Below are 19,664 nucleotides of genomic sequence, written 5' to 3'. Positions count from 1 at the left end.
CACTTGGAATCCTGTAAACTTTGATCTAGTCTGGCACTCACCCAGCTCTCTCCTGTTTTCTTCTCTTTACCTTTCCTTTCTTATGAACCTTCAGCACATAGTACCATTCTTTTCTATAAACATAGTTTTCCTTTCCTCTCCTCACTGTTCTGCCCCAACTTGTCTTGCAATAATTTCCTTACTCATATATAAGTTAATTCTGATATATTCTTAACATGAGAAAGACAACATTTATTTATCACTTTCTTTCCTTTATTTCTACTGAATATGTTCTTTATAAAAGCATATAGCTGAACCATCTTCTTTCCTAACTTCACAAAATTCTCTTCTGAATCCAATCTTTTCTTTCTCCCTCCTCCTATTCCCATTTCTAGAACCGAAGAGTGGAGTCCCTGGGGCCCCCTTCAGAGCCATGGACAATTTCAGCTTCCCTGGAAGGAGCATCAGACTCAGTGCTAAAAGGTAGGTAAAGTATCTGTAAATTTCAGGTATCTGTTACCACTTTATCTGCACATAAAATATTTGCACCCATTCGGAATTCATAGCAAAATTGGTAATACTGAATTTCTTCAGTAATTTGGAAGGAAACTCCTTCATCCCTAATCTACAGTGTCAGTGTCTGTGAAAAGGAAGATTAGGCTGGCAGGAAATCCCAAAGTCACCACCTTTTCTCTCCCTTCCCTTTCACAATAAAGCAACATTTTCAACATATCTGTATCCTTAAGGTAGTGTAAGGAAAAGTGCATGGCATTTTTGGGTGAGTATCAAATCCTAGGTTTTCTGCAGTCCACTCAGTGCCCCCATGACACACCCTTATTTGGTACAGTATTATGGACTGGGCCAGGGAGCAATTTACCAAGTACAGTATGATTTCTATGGGGAAATAGAAAGACTTGCTCTCAGTGGTATGAAAAATAAATGTGATGATAAATGCAAAAGCAGCTGACCCATAGCAGTCCTCAGAGTTAGTTTTTCTCCTTTTGATCTTTGTCTATCCTCTTTTGCCTTCCTGTTCTATCCCAGAACCACTGCCCGCTCCACTTACTTTCCTTGAAGCTTGTTTATGTGAAAATCTATTTAAAATGCAGATTTCTACTAGGCCTAAGATAGTTTGGCTACATATTCTGCAGAAGGACCCAAGAATGTGCATTTTAGGGCCTGGTCTAGAGAGAAGCAAGCAGGTATAACATGGTTTTTATGGGAAAAATAGTTTCTGAGTTCTAAATTCCTATCTAACCCCCTCACACACAAAACCATTGAAATACACCCTACTCAAAGAGGCACATATTTCTTTATTATGAAATAGTTCAATCATTGTGTTTTTATGTTGTAAAACAGTACGATATGTTATCCACAGAAAATATGTTAAGGAGAATGTGTTTGCGAAACAGAATTAAGACAAAGGAGCCTCATGACTAAGGGAGATCAAGGGAAGAGGTAAAGTGAGAGAGGTGCTGGAGCCAGACAGACAACAGAGGACTTTGGGGACCACAGTGGGGAGTTTGGGCTGCACTCTCAGTGAGATGAAGAGCCGTTGGAGGTTTTAAGCAGGCCAGTTCCAAGGTCTGACTTGCATGCTTAGAGGACCACTCTGTTCTGTGGAGGGTGGATTGGAGAACCGCAAGAGTGAACCTCCTGAGCCAGTTAAAAAGTGATTGCAAAAGGCCAGGCAAGAGATGGTGGAGATCACAAGTGGATTAATTCAGAATGTCTTTCAGAAGTTGAATCAGCAGAATCTACTGGGAGCAAAGAAAACAAGGACTTAAGGACAACTTTTAGGTTTTGATTTTGTTATATTGGGTGGATATTGGTGTTATTTACTGAAATGGGGAAGACTGGATCGGGAGCAAAAAGCAAGAGTTTTTATGATGAGAAACACGGAAAGGTAAGTACAACCTGGCTGCTGGGCCAAATTAAGACTCAGGCCCTTTTGATTTCAGTTTTAAGGCAGCAAAAGCAAGTGGTTCTGTTTTACAATTAATATACTTTGTGTTCCAGGTGTCACAAGAGAGTTTTTTGTCCTCTTACCGGCCTCCCTCCAACATAACCCATACATTATTAATCATGCTTCCTACCAGGAGCCTTCTCCCTATTGCGTGCAGTCAATCGCCCAACACATAGATCTCGCCTGACAGCCTCAAACTCTTCATGCATAGGAGTTGCCTCTCTGCACAAGTGGCCTCACAATGATCACAGCACCTTGAAATTCTTCCTCTGCTCATGGATAGGATTGTGTATTTCCTTCTCATCAGAGGGAGTCCCAATCATGCACAATATTACAGTCCAAGTCGGGGCTTCACCTTGAGGTGAAGAGAAATTCATTTTATGTCAACCTGATATAACCTAGAATAGGAGGGTTCAGTGGAACATTTTAAAATCATCTCCTATATTTGGATAGGGAGCCAGAGATTACAACAGTCTGAAAAAGAGGATCTGTTAAATTTCTTTAATCTCTCCCACTAGTTTCAATGAGAAAATTTTAAAAATGTCCCAAGAATCCAAACGGATTAAAAATGATTTTTAAGGTAGATGGAAAATATCCTCAGAAAGGAAAGCATTTTTCCCACAACTTCTACGTCAGACAGTTTTCAAAAATCCTTACAGGGTCCCAGTAAAAGAATAGAGCCAATGGGTTCATCTTGACTCCTTGAATTCAGAATTGTTGAATAATTCTGACCAAGAGCTAGGACTCAAGCAAATCTCTGCACTAAATATCATGTTGCTATTTTAGATGAGAAAGAATTGATAAATTCTTTGTGATTTCAAATGTGATTTGAAAATAATGTTTTCAGGCTGGGCATGGTGGCTTGTGCCTGTAATCCTAGCACTTTGGGAGGCTAAGGCAGCTGGATTACTTGAGGTCAGGCATTTGACACCAGCCTGGCTAACATGGTGAAACCCCGTCTCCACTAAAAATACAAAAATTAGCCGGGCATGGTCGGTGCGCTCCTGTAATCACAGCTGCTTGGGAAACTGAGGCATGAGAATCACTTGAAACCGGGAGGCAGAGGTTGCGGTGAGCCAAGATGGCACCACTGCACTCTAGCCTGGGTGACAGAGCAAGACTCTGTCTCAAGAAAAAAAGAAAATAATGTTCCAAAATATGCATACTCTACAGAGATATATATCAGTAATGGTAAATTTTTTTAAAAAAAGAAAATAACAGTTATTTGTTTTAAGCACAGTTATCTATTATTACCATGATATTTGCATATTATAATAGGGGAATAAGTAGGAAATCTTGTTAACTTTTGCAAATCCTTCTTTCTAGAAGTGTGATTTCAAGCACTGGCTTTTCATGCAGTTAGTATTGTAATTATAATGATGCATCCTTTGAGATTTGCCAGTAACACATTGAAAGGAAGTTTCATACCAATAAATCACTGAAAATTATAAATTGATATGGTGTGTATGTACTTTGTATAATTGGCCAAAAATCCCCATTCTTATGCAAATTTGAGGATGTGTTTACCACTCTTCAAAAATTCGGTTTATGGGCCAGGCGTGGTGGCTCACACCTGTAATCACAGCGCTTTGGGAAGCCAAGGTGAGCAGATCACAAGGTCAAGAGATCAAGACCATCTCGGCCAACATGATGAAACCCCGTCTCTATTAAAAATACAAAAATTAGCTGGGCATGGTGGCACATGCCTGTAGTCCCAGCTACTCAAGAGGCTGAGGCAGGAAAATTGCTTGAACCCGGGAGGTGGAGGTTGCAGTAAGCCAAGATCGCCCTCTGTATTCCAGCCTGGTGACAGAGTGAGACTCCATCTCAAAACAAAACAAAACAAAATAAAACAAAACAAAAAAAACAAAATCAGCTTATCCAATTTCCTGTGCACCTCATGAATCAGGTAAGGCATTTCTCTTGGTTTTGTGTTGTCAAAATGTTTTTTTCAGATTTGGAAATGACTCATGTGCCAGCTCAAACATCAGCCTACCTGCAAAATCACTGACTTCCAAGAATAGGCCATGATTTTATAGTTATTTCTTGCTCTACTCTTGCTATGAGTCTAAGCTCATTCAGATGGTTCCCATAAAATATACAAAATGTTCAAATGGATAGGCATGAGTCAATCATAGATGTGCCCTATTTTGCACTTATTATTGGCCTAAAACCATTCCTATCATATGGTGCACGCTGCCTACCTTTTCTGATGACATTGTTCCTTAATTTTTTGTTATTTGTCTCTTAAGAAACATATAAAATTGTGGTAATAAAGTCTCCAAGTTAATGAATAATCATTTGATGTTGTTTTCAATGAATTAATCTCAGATCTCAGTTTTTTTTTTAATGTCAACATTTAATTTAGCTTATACATTTTGTTTCTGGCAAAGCTACACCTCATCGATTCCAGAAAATGAAATTATCCCCTTCTAAAAATTCTCTTAAGGAGGGCGATTGACATCTCATGATTAAACAGTTCATAGCTTCAAAACCCTTACTTTTAAAAGCTTGCTTCAGCTTATTGCTTTCTTATTAGAACAATAAATTTTCCCACTCTCTTTTCAATTTGACTTTTTACTATTTTGACCTGTAATTTTTTTACCCTATCTACTTACTTATTAAGACGCCAAATGTTTTCCAGTGAGAATACATGGACACAGGGAACATAATGCATGTGGGGCTTAATACCTAGGTGATGGGTTGATAGGTGCAGCAAAGCACCACGGCACACGTTTACCTGTGTAACAAACCTGCACGTTCTGTACCTGTATCCCAGAATTTAAAATAAAATAAAATAAAATAATTAAAACAAACAAAAAACAAAACAAAACAACAAGACTCTAAATGTTTTCAGCCTGTCCACAAAAATAATTTTCTACCAAACTTGGAGGTCTTGCTCTCCTCAGTACCCAATCCAAATTGAAAGGCCCAGGTAATGTTGCATATTTTGTCAGAATCTCCCCATAGACTCTCCAGACTTTCCCTTCCACTTACACAATCTATCTTTTGTTCACTTTGCTGAAAGTAACACCTGTGTGGCAAACTCATATTTTTGCTCCTGGCCTTTTTTTTTTTTTTTTTTGAGACGGAGTCTGGCTCTGTTGCCCAGGCTGGAGTGCAGTGGCCGGATCTCAGCTCACTGCAAGCCCCGCCTCCCGGGTTCACGCCATTCTCCTGCCTCAGCCTCCCAAGTAAGCAGTACAGTTAGAAATTTCTTGAGCTTAAAATCCCAAGGAATGAGGACAGACCAGAACAGAATGGTCCTTGTACAGATTTGTAGACACAAGGCATGTCATTAAGAAAGTAAGAAAATGAAGTGAATTTATCCAAGGTTGCCCACTGTGAAGATGAAACATTCAGAATTGCATTCCAAACTGCCTGTTTTGATGCTGTCATTCTGTTCATTTTTCAGTGCCATTTTGCTACTGTTGGCGTTTTGGTATAGAAAGTGCTTAGGATATGTAACAGTCACTCACCTTCTGATCTTAAAATAATACAGCAGCATAAAAATATTAATTTTTAGCTTTTTTAATGTTCTAGTAATATTTACGACAGATACTCTCACATGAATACTGGAACTCACCTCCCCATCGTCTACTCCATATGTTACCCATGTTCTTCTATTCCTTACCCATACTCCAAACCATACTCACACTCATGCCTTATATTGCTCCTCCATACTTTATCCATACCTAGGACCCTACTTATACTCCATACCCTATGTATAGTCCATACCTTACTTTTTTTTTTTTTTGAGGCAGAGTCTGGCTCTGTTACCCAGGCTGGAGTGCGTGGTGCGATCTCAGCACACTGCAACTTCTGCCTCCCGGGTTCAAGCGATTCTACTGTCTTAGCCTCCTGAGTAGCTGGAATTACAGGTGCCCACCACCACGCCTGGCTAATTTTTCTATTTTTAGTTGAGACGGAATTTTGCCATGTTGGCCAAGCTGGTCTCGAACGCTTGACCTCAGGTGATTCGCCCGCATCGGCCTCCCAAAGTGTCGGGATTACAGGCATGAGCCACCGTGCCTGGCCCATCCCTTACTTATATCCCATACCTTGCCATACTTCATACATTACCATACCCAGTACCTTACTCATATTCCATGCCTTACCCATATTCCATAACTTACATGTACTCCATGCCTTGTTCACACTCCATACCTTACCCATAGTCTATACCTTTCTCATATTCCATACTTTATACATTCTTCAGACCCTTACTCACACTTCATTTCTAATCCATAGTCCATACCTTACTTACTTATACTCTGTACCTTGCCACACTTTGCACATTATTCATACCCAGTACCTTACCTTACCTATTCTCCATACCTTCTCCTATATCATACCTTACTGAGACTTTATATTTTACTTTGTCCCACTCCTGACATTTATTGCACCTCATCTTTCATTATTTTTCTTTCAGTAACCTTAAGGATGTCATACCCCACCAGCTTAGAATCATGTTGTGGCCATGCAAAGTGAATGAGGCATGAAACTACTTACTCTTTATCTATCTATCTATCTATCTATCTATCTATCTATCTATCTATCTATCTATTTATCTATCTATCTATCTATTTATTTGTTATTATACTTTTAAGTTCTGGGATACTTGTGCAGAACATGCAGGTTTGTTACATAGGTATACATGTGCCATGGTGGTTTGCTGCACCCATCAACCTGTCATTTGCATTATGTATTTCTCCTAATGCTATCCTTCCCCTTGCTCCCCACCCCCTGACAGGCCCTTGTGTATGATGTTCCCCTCCCTGTGCCCATATGTTCTCATTTTTCAACTCCCACTTCTCCCATGTGAGAACATGCGATGTTTGGTTTTCTGTTCCTGCGTTAGTTTGCTGAGAATGATGGTTTCCAGTTTCATCCATGTCCCTGCAAAGGACATTAATTCTTTTTTATGGCTGCACAGTATTCCATAGTGTATGTGTGCCACATTTTCTTAATCCAGTCTGTCATTGATGGGCATTGGGGTTGGTTCCAAGTCTTTGCTATTGTGAATAGTGCTGCAATAAACATACATGTGCATCTGTCTTTATAGTAGAATGATTTATATTCCTTTGGATATATACCCAGTAATGGGATTGCTGGATCAAATGGTATTTCTGGTTCTAGACCCTTGAGGAATCACCACACTGTCTTCCACAATGGTTGAACTAATTTACACTCCCACCAACAGTGTAAAAGTGTTACTATTTCTCCACATCCTCTCCAGCATCTGTTGTTTCCTGACTTTTTAATGATTGCCATTCTAACTGGTGTGAGATGAGATAACATTTACTCTTTTATTCCGTGGACACCAAGCCACACTCAAGCCAACTAGCTCACTTGGATCAGTATTGTCACTATTACCTTTTTTAAGAGATCCAATGGGAATGTGTGAGGACTATTCTGAGGGTGTCTTATATACACACATTTTTCATGTGTGTGAGTCATGAAGTAGGGAAGAAATCACATGTAGTTTTCTGTTTTTAGCATACCCGTGTCACCAAAATACCCTATTTTATATGATTGAAAGTTTCTCTTGAAGCCATTATGAAATACTACTTTTTAACTTCAGAAAGAATGCACCAAAAGCATTTGGGATAGATTATCTAACTTACTGTAAGTATTTCCTGGAGAAAAACAAAATAACAACAACAAAACCATATCTGTATATCTCCTCTAAATCTTTTGTTCTGCAATTTAACTTCATATTCTTTTTTCTTTAGTAGATCCTCCTCAGTGAAAAGGCAGTTACAGCCTATTATAAAAAGTGAATTTATATACTAAAGGACAATTATTTACAGGTCTTCAATATCCTTTAACATTTACGGATCATAGTTGCACAAAAAAAGTCCTTAATACTTTTAAAGATAACATCTCAACATTAACAATATAACAGTTTGCTAGTACGCATACCTAGGAGTGAGTGGGATGGCTGCGGGGATAATTTGGGCTGCAAAGGTATTTTAAAAACTATCTATCCTGCAGAAACCCATTCAGGTATCATTTCCTGGTAGTTGTGTAATCAATTCCGAAGTTGCTTGAGCCCAGCACCCCACCCCATCCCAAGTCCCCCAGCCAGTATACTGTTTATTCCAGCTTGATCAGGGAGCCTGTCAATTGCATCTGTATATGTCATCATAGCTATTCTGAAGATATGATGAACCCTGGAGTAATGTACTGTACTTGGCAGCAACTGCCTCAGCTTTTGGGCACATATGCTTCAAATCTGAGAATATCATAGATATATATGGGAATCTTTGTAGAGATCTCTAAGGCAAGCTGGTATTTAACGCAAAAGTAAACCCATTTAGAACTAAAACACTCTCCATTAGGCAATTTGGCGGCTGTTCTACGAGGCCAACTCACTGTGCTGTACGGACACATTTCGATTAAATGCTGCTTTGTATTCTTCCAAAGATGGGAACAATAAGGATGTTTGTCAAAGGAAAAACTGCAGCAAATGATTTCATGTTGAACATCTGTACTCTGCAGTTCATTGTTTGCAAGAGTTTATTGACCATAATTTTGATGCATATAGGTTTTAAAGAGTATAAACTGCATTTATCTTGGGCGCCTATCATTTATTTGAGTCTTGGCTTATTTATTTTCATTTTAGTGGGCATTTTATTTATTTTGGAACTCAGAAGAGATGAAGTAAAAGATGTTTCTCAGAAAAGAAGTTTTAGTTAGCTCTGCAAAATTGATGAAGAAAGACAGTGTTTTCACAAAAAGATTAAGCAATTGAATTTAAAAATGTAACACTAAGCATATTATATCTTTATGACACATTTCAGCCTTAGAGATTTCAAACCAACTTATAAACTTTCAGACCACTTCCATAATCCTTTGTCCACCATGCCAATCATATTGACATTTCCAGAGTAAAGTCTAGCAGCTGTTAATTAGGCACATAATTTAGAGATGGTAGAGTCAAAAGATGATTAATGGTATTGTGAATGTGATACTGAGTTAAGCTGCCTTTTTTCACTTTATAAATGGATGATCTACTGTTAGAAGATGCAAGGTTTGTTTTGTTTTGTTTGCATAAATCAGAGTAGCTTTATCAGTCATGATTTGATAGATTGCCGTGGTCCTGATCCCTTGGCCTAACTCTGCTGCCATATAAACTATAGATAACCAGAATAGAAGAAAGACAGACTGTAGAAACTGACCACCTAGAAAGATAATAGAATTTCTTTCTTTATGTATTATACATTTAATAATAATATAGCCAATATATTGTAAAGAATGCAAACTTTGAAATCAGGTAGATTTGGGCTGTAACCCCAGTACCACGTAATTTAGTCTTTCATGAGCCTATTTCCTAATTGCTAGAATATAGATAATAGCATATTTTATAGGGTTGTTGTGTAGTTTGTAGGCAATCGTGTATATAAAGAACAGTGTCTGGCATAGTGAGCTTTCAGTATATGTTAACTGTTATTATACTGTCTTGGATCATGTGGTTCTAAGTCTTGACTAAGAAAAACCTGATGGATTAGATAACCTCTTGGAGTTAAAAAAAATTGTCCTTTATTGTCCAAATGTCTGCCTTCACAGCAGACATGAAGACGTTGTTCTAGATTAGATAATAAACAGCTAATTTTTTTTTTGTGCTTCTTTGAAGGGTGCACCCAGGCAGAATCTCAAGATGGTTATGTGAGCTTCTACAACTTGGCAGTCTTGATCTCTGGGTCAAACTGGCACTTTATTTTTACTGTCACTTCTCCTCCAGGTAATTTTATACCATGTGCTTTTATTCTCTGTTTTCTTTTCTTCCTTTCTTTCTTTCTTTCTTTCTTTCTTTCTTTCTTTCTTTCTTTAAGAAGACAATCCTTTCTCCCTTTTGGGAATAGCTACTATAATGAATAAGAAGTCATCGTAGTTTAGAAAATAAATTCACTTGACTGTATCATTAAGCTTGAGAAGAAAGAGCACATGTAAAAATAGAAACCTCAGGATACTCCTGGTGAGCAAGAAACCAAATGTACATTTCCTCCTCAACATTGAAGTTTACTTTCAGTGTTCTACTTGTTTTTTTCCTTTATTTACTTACATGACATTTGGTTGGATATTAATAGGAGAATGTTAATGTATAAGAAAGAGAGTCATGGGATCTTGAAATTTTAACTTTGGGTCCTGTCCTCCTCAACCCCCCGCCAAATGGGGACAATACCCATCAACATCCTGGCACTTCAGAATAAGGGGTGTGTAAATTACACATTTGATCCAGTTCTTTTTGACAAAATATGGAAAAAAAACCCTCTGATGTATTAAATGTGACTCTTTTGAAAATGTATAATGATCATTTGTCAACATGTTATTTAACTCACTAATGAGGAAATCAGAAGACAAGAAAACTAATTAAAAGAGCATTTGGGAGATAGTTTTCATATAGCCCAGGAAGAAATGTTGGAATAAGTTTGCAATGGATACAGGGCAATAAAAGCAAAATTTTGATAGTCCGATGTTTACAGATATCATTTGCATCCTTAACTGTATAAAAATTGTTTCAGCATGTCAATCTTCTACAAATAAACATGTCTGAGTCCTAATAAATAATAAATAAATAAATAATAAATAGTAAGTGAAACAAATGTATGTTTGAGAGAACTTAATAAAACATTCAATGGGCCTTTTGAAAATGTTCCAGTATGACACTGATAAGATCTGTAATCATAATCATTTTTCCTTTAATTCTAAGTTTTGGAATTTTTTTATTTTTATTTTTTTGAGATGGAATCTCGCTCTGTCACCCAGGCTGGCGTGTAGAGGCATGATCTCGGCTCACTGCAACCTCCACCTCTCAGATTCAAGCAATTCTTCTGCCTCAGCCTCCTGAGTGGCTGGGATTACAGGCATGCACCACCACACCTGGCTAATTTTTGTATTTTTAGTAGAAATGAAGTTTCACCATGTTGGCCAGGCTGGACTTGAATTCCTGACCTCCTGATCCGCCTGCCTCCGCCTCCATAAGTGCTGGGATTACAGGCGTCAGCCACCACGTCCAGCCTGGATTGTTTTTTGACAAAAAGACTATCTTCTGGGGTCAGATAATATTATTGCTCCCTGGCTATATGATCATTATCTCTTAAATGCTATTTAAACCAGTTTCGTGTTCTTCCTGATTTCTTCATTAATGAGATAAATAACCTGTTGACAAGTGCTCATTATATGTTTTATGAGAGTCACATTTATACTTCAGAGGATGATTGCTTAAATACTTGTTAAAAAGAATAAAGTCACATAAGCAATTTACACACACTTTATGTGTCAAAGTGTCCTGATATAAGTACAGGTTCATAACAAATGTGTAGTGTCCTTGACCGTGGGATTCCCAGTTCCCAGGCATTGTGCCATAACCTTGAGTTTTTGAACGGATATGTTTTAAAGGGTGAGACAGGCAGGAATGCATATTTTGTTCCAGATTTGTCTGACATTTAAAAGGCCTTTGTCCTTTAATTACCTCAGTAATTAATTAAGACTAACCAAATACGTTATCAAGTTCATTTTAAAGAAGAGGTTGTAAAACCAAATGCGAGACAGAAATTTCTTGGTAACTCCTGTAATTTTGAACTAGTCTTGGTGTTCACACTTAGTAGACTACTGCTTTATTGTAGTTTCTACTGACAGCCTGTAAAAACAACTAACTGAAGAATCATCTGGAAAGTTTTCCCTTAGTGTTTTTCACTGAATTATTCTCCATAATTTTCAAGATCAAGTCTATAAGATGAGACTCTTTCAGATGAGATGTATAAAAGTTTAAATTTGGAGACAATAAATGGGGGATAAAAAGAAAGGAAAAATAGTAAAGACATGCACTTCTGTGACCCCTTATAGACATCATGCTGAGTAATGGTACATGTCCAGAGAGTAACTCCTTGTTTCCAAGTATATCAATTTCAAGTGTTAGAATGTTTGGGAAAGCAGCGTATATTCACACATTTCAGCTAATCAATGAAATTTCTTATTTCTAATAGGCTTCAAAATAATAGGTCTGTTAAGCATTCTTTTATGTTATTGTTGGTTCTTTTGTTGTTTTTGTGTGTCTGTGTGTGTGTTGTTGTTGTTGTTATTTTTAGAGAGGGTCTCACTCTGTCACCCAGCACCCAGGCTGGAGTGCAGTGGCTCAATCATGGCTCATTGCAGTCTGGACCTCCCAGGCTCAAGTAATCCTCCTACCTCAGCCTCCCAAGTATCTGGGACTACAGATGTGTGTGCCACCACACCCAGCTAATTTATTTTATTTCATTTTTTGGTAGAGATGGGATCTTACTATGCTGCCCAGGCTGGCCTTAAACCCCTGGGCTCATGCTGGCATTACAGGCATGAGTCCCCATGCCTGATCTGTTTTTTCATTCATTCATGAATCAAGCAGAGAATTTGCAATCATTTCCACTATTTTCCCTCATCTCTCCAATATCTTAGAGAGAAGAGAAATTATTATTCCTATTTTAGAAATACAGAAAATAGATCTGCCCAAGTATTTATGGGATCTCCTTAAGTCTGATATATTATCAAATCCAGCTCATTTATAACTTGCAAACTTCCTGAGACACTGCCAAGAGATAAGGGTTTCTGTAAGTTTGTAGTACTGACTTCGTAGCCAGCCTTTCCACATTCACTATCATTATCATGGTGTAGGCTGTGGCTTTTCTGACCATTTCTTGGTGCCATGGGGTTCTCAGAAGGCCCTCAGGGGCTGCTGGGCTGAGAAGAGATTAATGTAACCAGGTATCACCCACAAATCCCCCCCACCACCTTCACCACACATACACTTAACCAGAGAAACTCTACCTGTGGTTGCCAATTCCTTGGTTGGAATATTCTTCCTCCAGAAATTCACATGGCTCACTCAACTCATTCAGATTTCTTCTCAAATATCTCCTCCTCAAAGAGGCCTCTTTTGGATCACTCAGTCTATACCATCCCCAATCCTCCCTACACCTCCAGCCATTCTGTCTCATAAACTCACTTTAGTTTTCTTTATGCACTTATCACCCCCTGGCTTTATAGTATCTATGTACTTATTTGTTTGTCTACTGTCTGTGTGCTGGGTCCTCCACTGAGACCAAAGTTCCAAAGGAACAGAGATTCTGCTTAGTCTGGCATTATATCCCAAGGGTGTAGAAAAGCCTGATGCATCATAGCTACAAATAAATATTTGTTTATGAATAAGTGAATATATTCATATTCAGATTATTTTTAAGTTTGCAGTTTTAGAAAATGTTCTGCTGCTAAGGTAATTGAGACCCAGTGGTTTCCACCCTTGCATTTAGATAATTTCACCCGGTCGCCCTGACTTCAACTTCTCTGTCATTTTTGTATTCTATACAAAAATGGACTGACTATATTTTATGTGGCTAATGTCACTTCTCTGTTTAGAATCTCCCTTTCTAGGCTGGGTGGGGTGGCTCATGCCTGTAATTCTGGCACTTGGGGAGGCTAAGGCTGAAGGATAGCTTGAGACCAGGAGTTCAACACTAGCCTGGACAACACAGCAATACCCCACCTCTACAATAAATTAACAAAAAATTAGCCAGGCATGGTGACACATGGTTGTAGTCCCAACCACCCGGCAGGCTGAAGTGGGAGAATCATATGAACCCCGGTGTTCAGGGCTACAGTGAGCTATAATCGTGCCAGTCATTGTACTCAAGTTTGGGTGATAGAGACAGACTCTTCATCTATTAAAAAAAAATAAAAAAGAAACTTTCCTTCTGTAATACTTCATGCCTTCAGAATGTTCTCAAGGTCCTTTTGCCTGATATTTAATGCCCATCAAGATTTGTCTGAAATTCTTCTAGCGTTAAGTTCCAGTATTTTCCTGCATGAGTCTCCTAAGTATCAATAGCTATTTTCTCCTATGTGTCTTTGTTCACTTATTTGCACAGCCTTCAAAGCCTCCTCAGATACTTCCCCCTCCAGGATGCTTTCCCTAATCATATCAATGGAAAATAAACATCCAAAGCAATTGATTTGCATTATTCTAGTGGCATGTGTAACATCCTGATTTGCCTAACAAATGTTTGTTATGTGTATCTTATTTCATTTACTAGCTTGTAAATATCTTAAGAATGGGAACTGGTAACTTATCAACTTGATCAAGTAAACAATTACTGAGCAATCATTGAAAAATGGATAAAAGTGTAAAGAATTTAGTTTTTACTTCTGTAAATCCCAAGTAAAATCTGTTCTCCCATCTCTAGGCCTGATTGAGCTTATTCATATGCCCATAAAAAGCAATTAATTGGTAACAAACAAGCCAAATATGGCTCAGATACATGATGTATACAGAGGAGATTTTGTTTTAGTAGCTTTGGGACCAAATCCGTCAGAAATTAAGAGATTGAAGATCTGACTGTGACTTCCAGTAAAATTGTCAGGTTCAGCCCAGTGAAAGCACAGCAAAGAAAAACATGGTGTTTCCTTGAGTACATAAAATAAAAGCTCTTTTTGCCTGAGTTATGTGGATGAAAGCAGAAGTTTGAAGTTTGCTTGTTTGTTTTGAATAAGCTGCTTTAAAAATGCTGGCTGTAACTGTTCATAAGCAAGTTTTTTCAAAAATAAACCTGTTTGTATTGAGATATGATTGACATATGATAAAAATATTGAAAGCATACCATTTGATATATTTTGATGCATGTCTACTCCCATGAAAGCATCTTCATAATTAGAATAATGAATATATTCATCACACCCAAAATTAAAGGCAAGTTTTAAAACAATTTATTTTAAAAATTAATGTACTATAAAATTGACATTTTTGTACATGGTTTTATTAATTCAAATACATGTATAGATCTATGTAACCATCCCCACAGTCAGGATAAGGACCATTTCATCACCCCAAAAATCTGTCCTCACATACATATAGCCTTTCTCCACCATTCATCCTTGGCAATCACTGATCTGTACTTTATCTCTATAGCTTTGTCTTTTCTACAGTGTTATATGAATGGAATCCTATAAGTATGTACCATTCAGAGATGGGCTTCCCTTACTCAGCATAATGCCTTTTATGTTCATTCTAGTTGTTACAGGTTATCAGTTGTGTGTTTGTTTATATTCTTTTTTCTTTCCTTACTTTCTTTTTTGGCTGAGTGGTTTTCCTTGTCTAGATAAACCATAGTTTGTTTATTCACTCCCCTGCTAAAGGACATTTAGGTTGTTCCTGGGTTTTACTATGTATAGAGCTGCTATAAACATTTGTGTATGGGTTTTTATGAAAATAGGTAACTTTCTTTTTAAGATTATTTTATGTCTCATTTCATAAATTATAATGGGATGAGAAATTTTTCTGTCTCCAAAAATGGGAGGAGTTTCAGATGAATTTTTAGAGAGTTGGACTCTCTCAACAGGAGGATGCAATCTTGCCCCATCATTCATGGCCAGTGGTTCTATCTGCCATTGTTCTATTCCTAGTTTTCCAGATCACATAACTCTCTAAGACAATCCGGTGCTGCAGTAGGAGTACCTATGCCCCTGTTTTGATGTGTTATATGGCACATATTGAGTACATACATACATCAGAGCAAGTAATTTCACACATTCTGGAGCCGAGAATATTTTTGTTCTAATTAGTGAAACACGAGTGAAAGAAGCTGAAATTTTGCATTGGTATGGAAGGTAGGTCTGAAAATTAGAAGAGAGAATTGGAAGAATTCTCAATCAGTAATTGACAGAATTGGAAATAACTGTTATGTGTTAATGTTGGAATCTCATGATTCTCTAGCAATATAAATCTTGGATTTATAATTTATTTATTTATTAAATTCAATGAATATATATTGAACACCTACTATGTCACAGATACTATTATAAATGTATTTATTTTTACTATATTTTAATTATATTAGCATCTTATTAACATATCATTGAAACGTCTTCTTTTCCCCCCATAGGAGTCAATTTTACAGCTCGATCCCAGTCATTTGCTGTCTTGCCTGTGACTAGGAAGGAGAAGTCGACCATCATCCTGGCTGCTTCCCTGTCCTCTGTGGCCTCATGGCTGGCTCTGAGCTGTCTGGTGTGCTGTTGGCTTAAAAGAAGCAAAAGCAGAAGTATGTAGATTTTTTTAAAAATTTTGGAATGAAAATTTCTGAAAAACAAAGTCATCATGCATAACATATTAATGATTCTTTTTCTTTCCCCAAAGACAAATTTTTGTGAGCTTCTCTAAAATATAAAATTACACAAAGCCAAATTGTTCAATTAATACATTAGAGAAAAGGATTGCCTAATCTTGAGTAATAATAGCAATAATCATAAAACCTCATGTTTACTAAATACTATGGAACACATTCTGAGCACTTCAGATAAAGGAATTTCTTTAATCTGCACAACAACCCAATGAGGTGGGTGATAAATATTGTGCCTGTTATTATGTATGTAGAGAAAGAGGGACAAAAAGGGTAAGTCACCTGCCCAAGGTCTCAAAATCATGAAGAAGCCAGGCAGTTTGGCTCTAGATCGCATTCTCTGAAACACTATACTCCATTGCCAGCTGAGCCTTCAAAAAGTGAGTTAAAGAATCAGGGAAAACCAGCACTTTGAGAGGGCGAGGCAGGTGGATCACCTGAGATTAGGATTTTGAGACCAGCCTGGCCAACATGGTGAAACCCCATCTCTACTAAAAATACAAAAATTATCTGGGCGTGGTGGCAGGCGCCTATAATCCCAGCTACTCGGGAGTCTGAGGCAGGAAAATTGCTTGAACCCAGGAGGTGGTGGAGGTTGCAGTGAGCTGAGATTGCGCCATCGCACTCCAGCCTAGGTGACAGGAGCGAAATTCTGTCTCAAAATAAATAAATAAATAAATAAATAAATAAATAAATAAAATAAAAAAAGAATCAGGGGAAAATGTCATCTTCTCCTCTTCTCCTTTAAAATGGGAGAGGGCTTAGTGTTTTTTGTTTTTGTTTTTTTTTTAGCATAGAAATTAAGCATGTTCCTAAATATTTCCCAGAAGTGGATGCTATTTTTTAATATTTTAAAGCTGGAGACTTGTAGTCACTGAGGGAAAGAGGCTTTGTAAATGAAGCTTCTTTCTATCTTAGAGTGGAGGAGACAGGTGAGCAGATCAGGCATTGGCAAATTCCTTATTCCACCCATTCCTCCAACCTTAGACCACCCAATGAGTGGAAGAAATATTTGTGTTACTAGGAGGCCCTACAAAACCAAAGTATAAGCAAGAGTGAAGTTTAAAAGAGGAAAAATAAAGAGAGACAAAGACAAAAGATCAAAATAAAGGTGAGAGAAAGTAGCATAGTCCCACTACTACAACATTCACTGGGCTTGGAACTCTGAGAGATGCTTGGGAAAGGAAGCTCCACTGGATACATTTTCTGTATTTGAACTGAGCTACAGCCTGGTATCCCTGCTTCTCTCTTCATCCCGTTGATCTGGACTGGACTAACTACAAGGCAGCTCCTTGTCTTTCTAAAGAAGAATGAGATCTTGACCTTGTTCTGCTTTGTGTTGCTGTGATTTGCAGTTTTTTGTTTTTCCTTCTTAAAGTTCTGTCTACATTCAGTGTGTGTAGTACTGTCTGCTTGTAAGTAGAATTTTCATAAATTTTTATCTCATGTAATCCCGTGAAGTAGGTGATTTGATTCTCATCTTCCATATTGTATCTAAACCAAGCAGCCATGCAGGGGTCTCTCCCTAAGGTCTAACCTCACTTTTAATCCTAAGCTCTAGAGATGGCTTTTTCTAACTCCTAAGCTCTGCTAACTCCACTTTTGATCTCCCAGCCCTAGACGTGGCTTCTTCCTGCATTTACAAATATATCTATTACTTCAGTGTCTTACTGTTGCTCTTTCAACCTTTCAATATCTGTGGACACATTACCTTGTATGATACCCCCATATTTTCCTTACTGGGCACAGACTCCTAACTATGTTAAACAAACAAAAAAGATGTAAAGAAATTACAAGGAACTTTATGAAAGTTTTACAGTAGTCAGATCTGTATAAGTGATTTGTATTTCCTTCTTTATACCTTCTGTATTTTATATTTATTAAGTTTCTAAAATTAGCATTCATTTCTTCAGAATCAGAAAAATATATTGTTCCACGACTTACTCATAAAAAAGGATACTCTGGTTAAGCTATATGCTCTCTGTGTCTGTCTTTTTCAATTTGGGTCTAAGGATCTTGTTGTACTTTCAACGATTGTTGAGAATCTAAACAACTTTTGTCTATGTGAGTTCTATATCCATTAGTATTTCCAAATTAGAAGTTTAAACAGAAAATTTTAAATTTACTCATTACCTTATTTTAAAATAATATATGCATTGCATGTAAACATAACATTTTAAATTAAAAAGTTGTAGTTTCAAACAATATATAGTGAAAAGAGTGTGGCATTCTTACAAATCTCTTTAATGTCTTCCTTAATAGGCAGCTGGAATCTCTTGGCAGCTTCTGTATTCGACCTATTGCAATATATTGTTTTTGCTGAAGTATATGAAGAAAACCAGCCTCAGTCAGATACACTGTAGAAAAGGCATGAGCATTTTAATAGCCTTTACAGATAATAGTGGACATTCTTCTTTCCTACTGCACCCAGACTTGACAAGAAGTAGTTACTTAAAGTGCCATCTCAATGTCCTTTTTGTACTTTGTTACATGAAAATCCACCAGTCTCATCATATACTTTGAATGGAGCTTTCATCCATGCGTTATGCTTTGACCATTTTGAAAATATTGTTTCATGGAGTCGTGAAGATCTTCTCGACATTGACATATTTTATTCTACTATTCAAAAAGATCACATTTGTTAATAACATGAATCATTAAGAATTAGAAACCTGTGATGCTCATGCAGTTGATACAAGTTTTCCCAAATTCCAAGTTTCCCATGAAAGCTTGAATTTTATCACTGGCAACAAACATTGTAAGTTGTTTCTGTTTTACAAGCTCACTTCATTCATTTGAGAAAAAATGAAATCTACCAAATACACAAGTATGAATAACCATAATTTCTCAATCATGTTTTCAAGCTCTTTCAAGTAAAAATGGTGTTCCATGAAAAAATAGCTAGTTCAGCTCAAAATTCAATTGTAAAATTGCTTTTTCTTGGGAAAAATCACATATGGATTTTAAATAAAATTTAATTCTCTTTACTGCTTTATGAAAGATATTCTTAAGTAAAATTGACTTTTGTCTTTTCTCTTCTTGTTGGTTTTTTGTTTTGTTTTGTTTTACTGTGATTTTATTTCAGGGTATATCCCTCCTGATCATGCCTATCCAAAAATATATACCTTGTGGTTTTTACTTGCATTCTCTAATGATTAGTGATGATGAGCATTTTTTTCCACATACTTTTGGCCACATGTATGTGTTCTTTTGAGAAGTGTCCATTCACATCCTTTGCCCATTTTTTTAAATGGGATTGTTTGCTTTTTTGATTTAAATTCTTATAGATTCTGGATATTAGACCTTTGTCAGATGCATAGTTTGTCAATGTTTTCTCTCATTCTGTTGGTTGGTTGTCTCCTCTGTTGGTAGTTTCTTTTGCTGTGCAGAAGCTCTTTAGTTTAATTGGGTCCTGCTTTTTTTGTTTATGTTTTTGTTGAATTTGCTTTTGGAGGCTTCATCATGAAAACTTTGCCAAGGCCTATGTCCGTAATGGTATTTCTTAGATTTTCTTCTAGGGTTTTTACCATTTTGGGTCTTACATTTAAGTCTTTAATCTTGCATAT

The 19,664-nt window shown here is 37.2% G+C and overlaps 1 protein-coding gene across 1 annotated transcript in view; it reads left to right on the top strand.

Moving 5' to 3' along the window:
- Positions 1-19,664, top strand: part of PKHD1 (PKHD1, fibrocystin/polyductin) — a 469,778-nt gene that overhangs the window by 436,987 nt on the left and 13,127 nt on the right. The window contains 3 exon segments of the mRNA XM_025382975.1: positions 375-462; positions 9,585-9,692; positions 15,862-16,020. Coding sequence (XP_025238760.1) covers positions 375-462; positions 9,585-9,692; positions 15,862-16,020 — 355 coding nt within the window.

This window comes from Theropithecus gelada, chromosome 4 (assembly GCF_003255815.1).
Source record: "Theropithecus gelada isolate Dixy chromosome 4, Tgel_1.0, whole genome shotgun sequence".
Classification (NCBI taxonomy): domain Eukaryota; kingdom Metazoa; phylum Chordata; class Mammalia; order Primates; family Cercopithecidae; genus Theropithecus; species Theropithecus gelada.
Note: the sequence above shows the minus strand (reverse complement) of the source record. Positions and strands in the feature narration are given on the sequence as shown.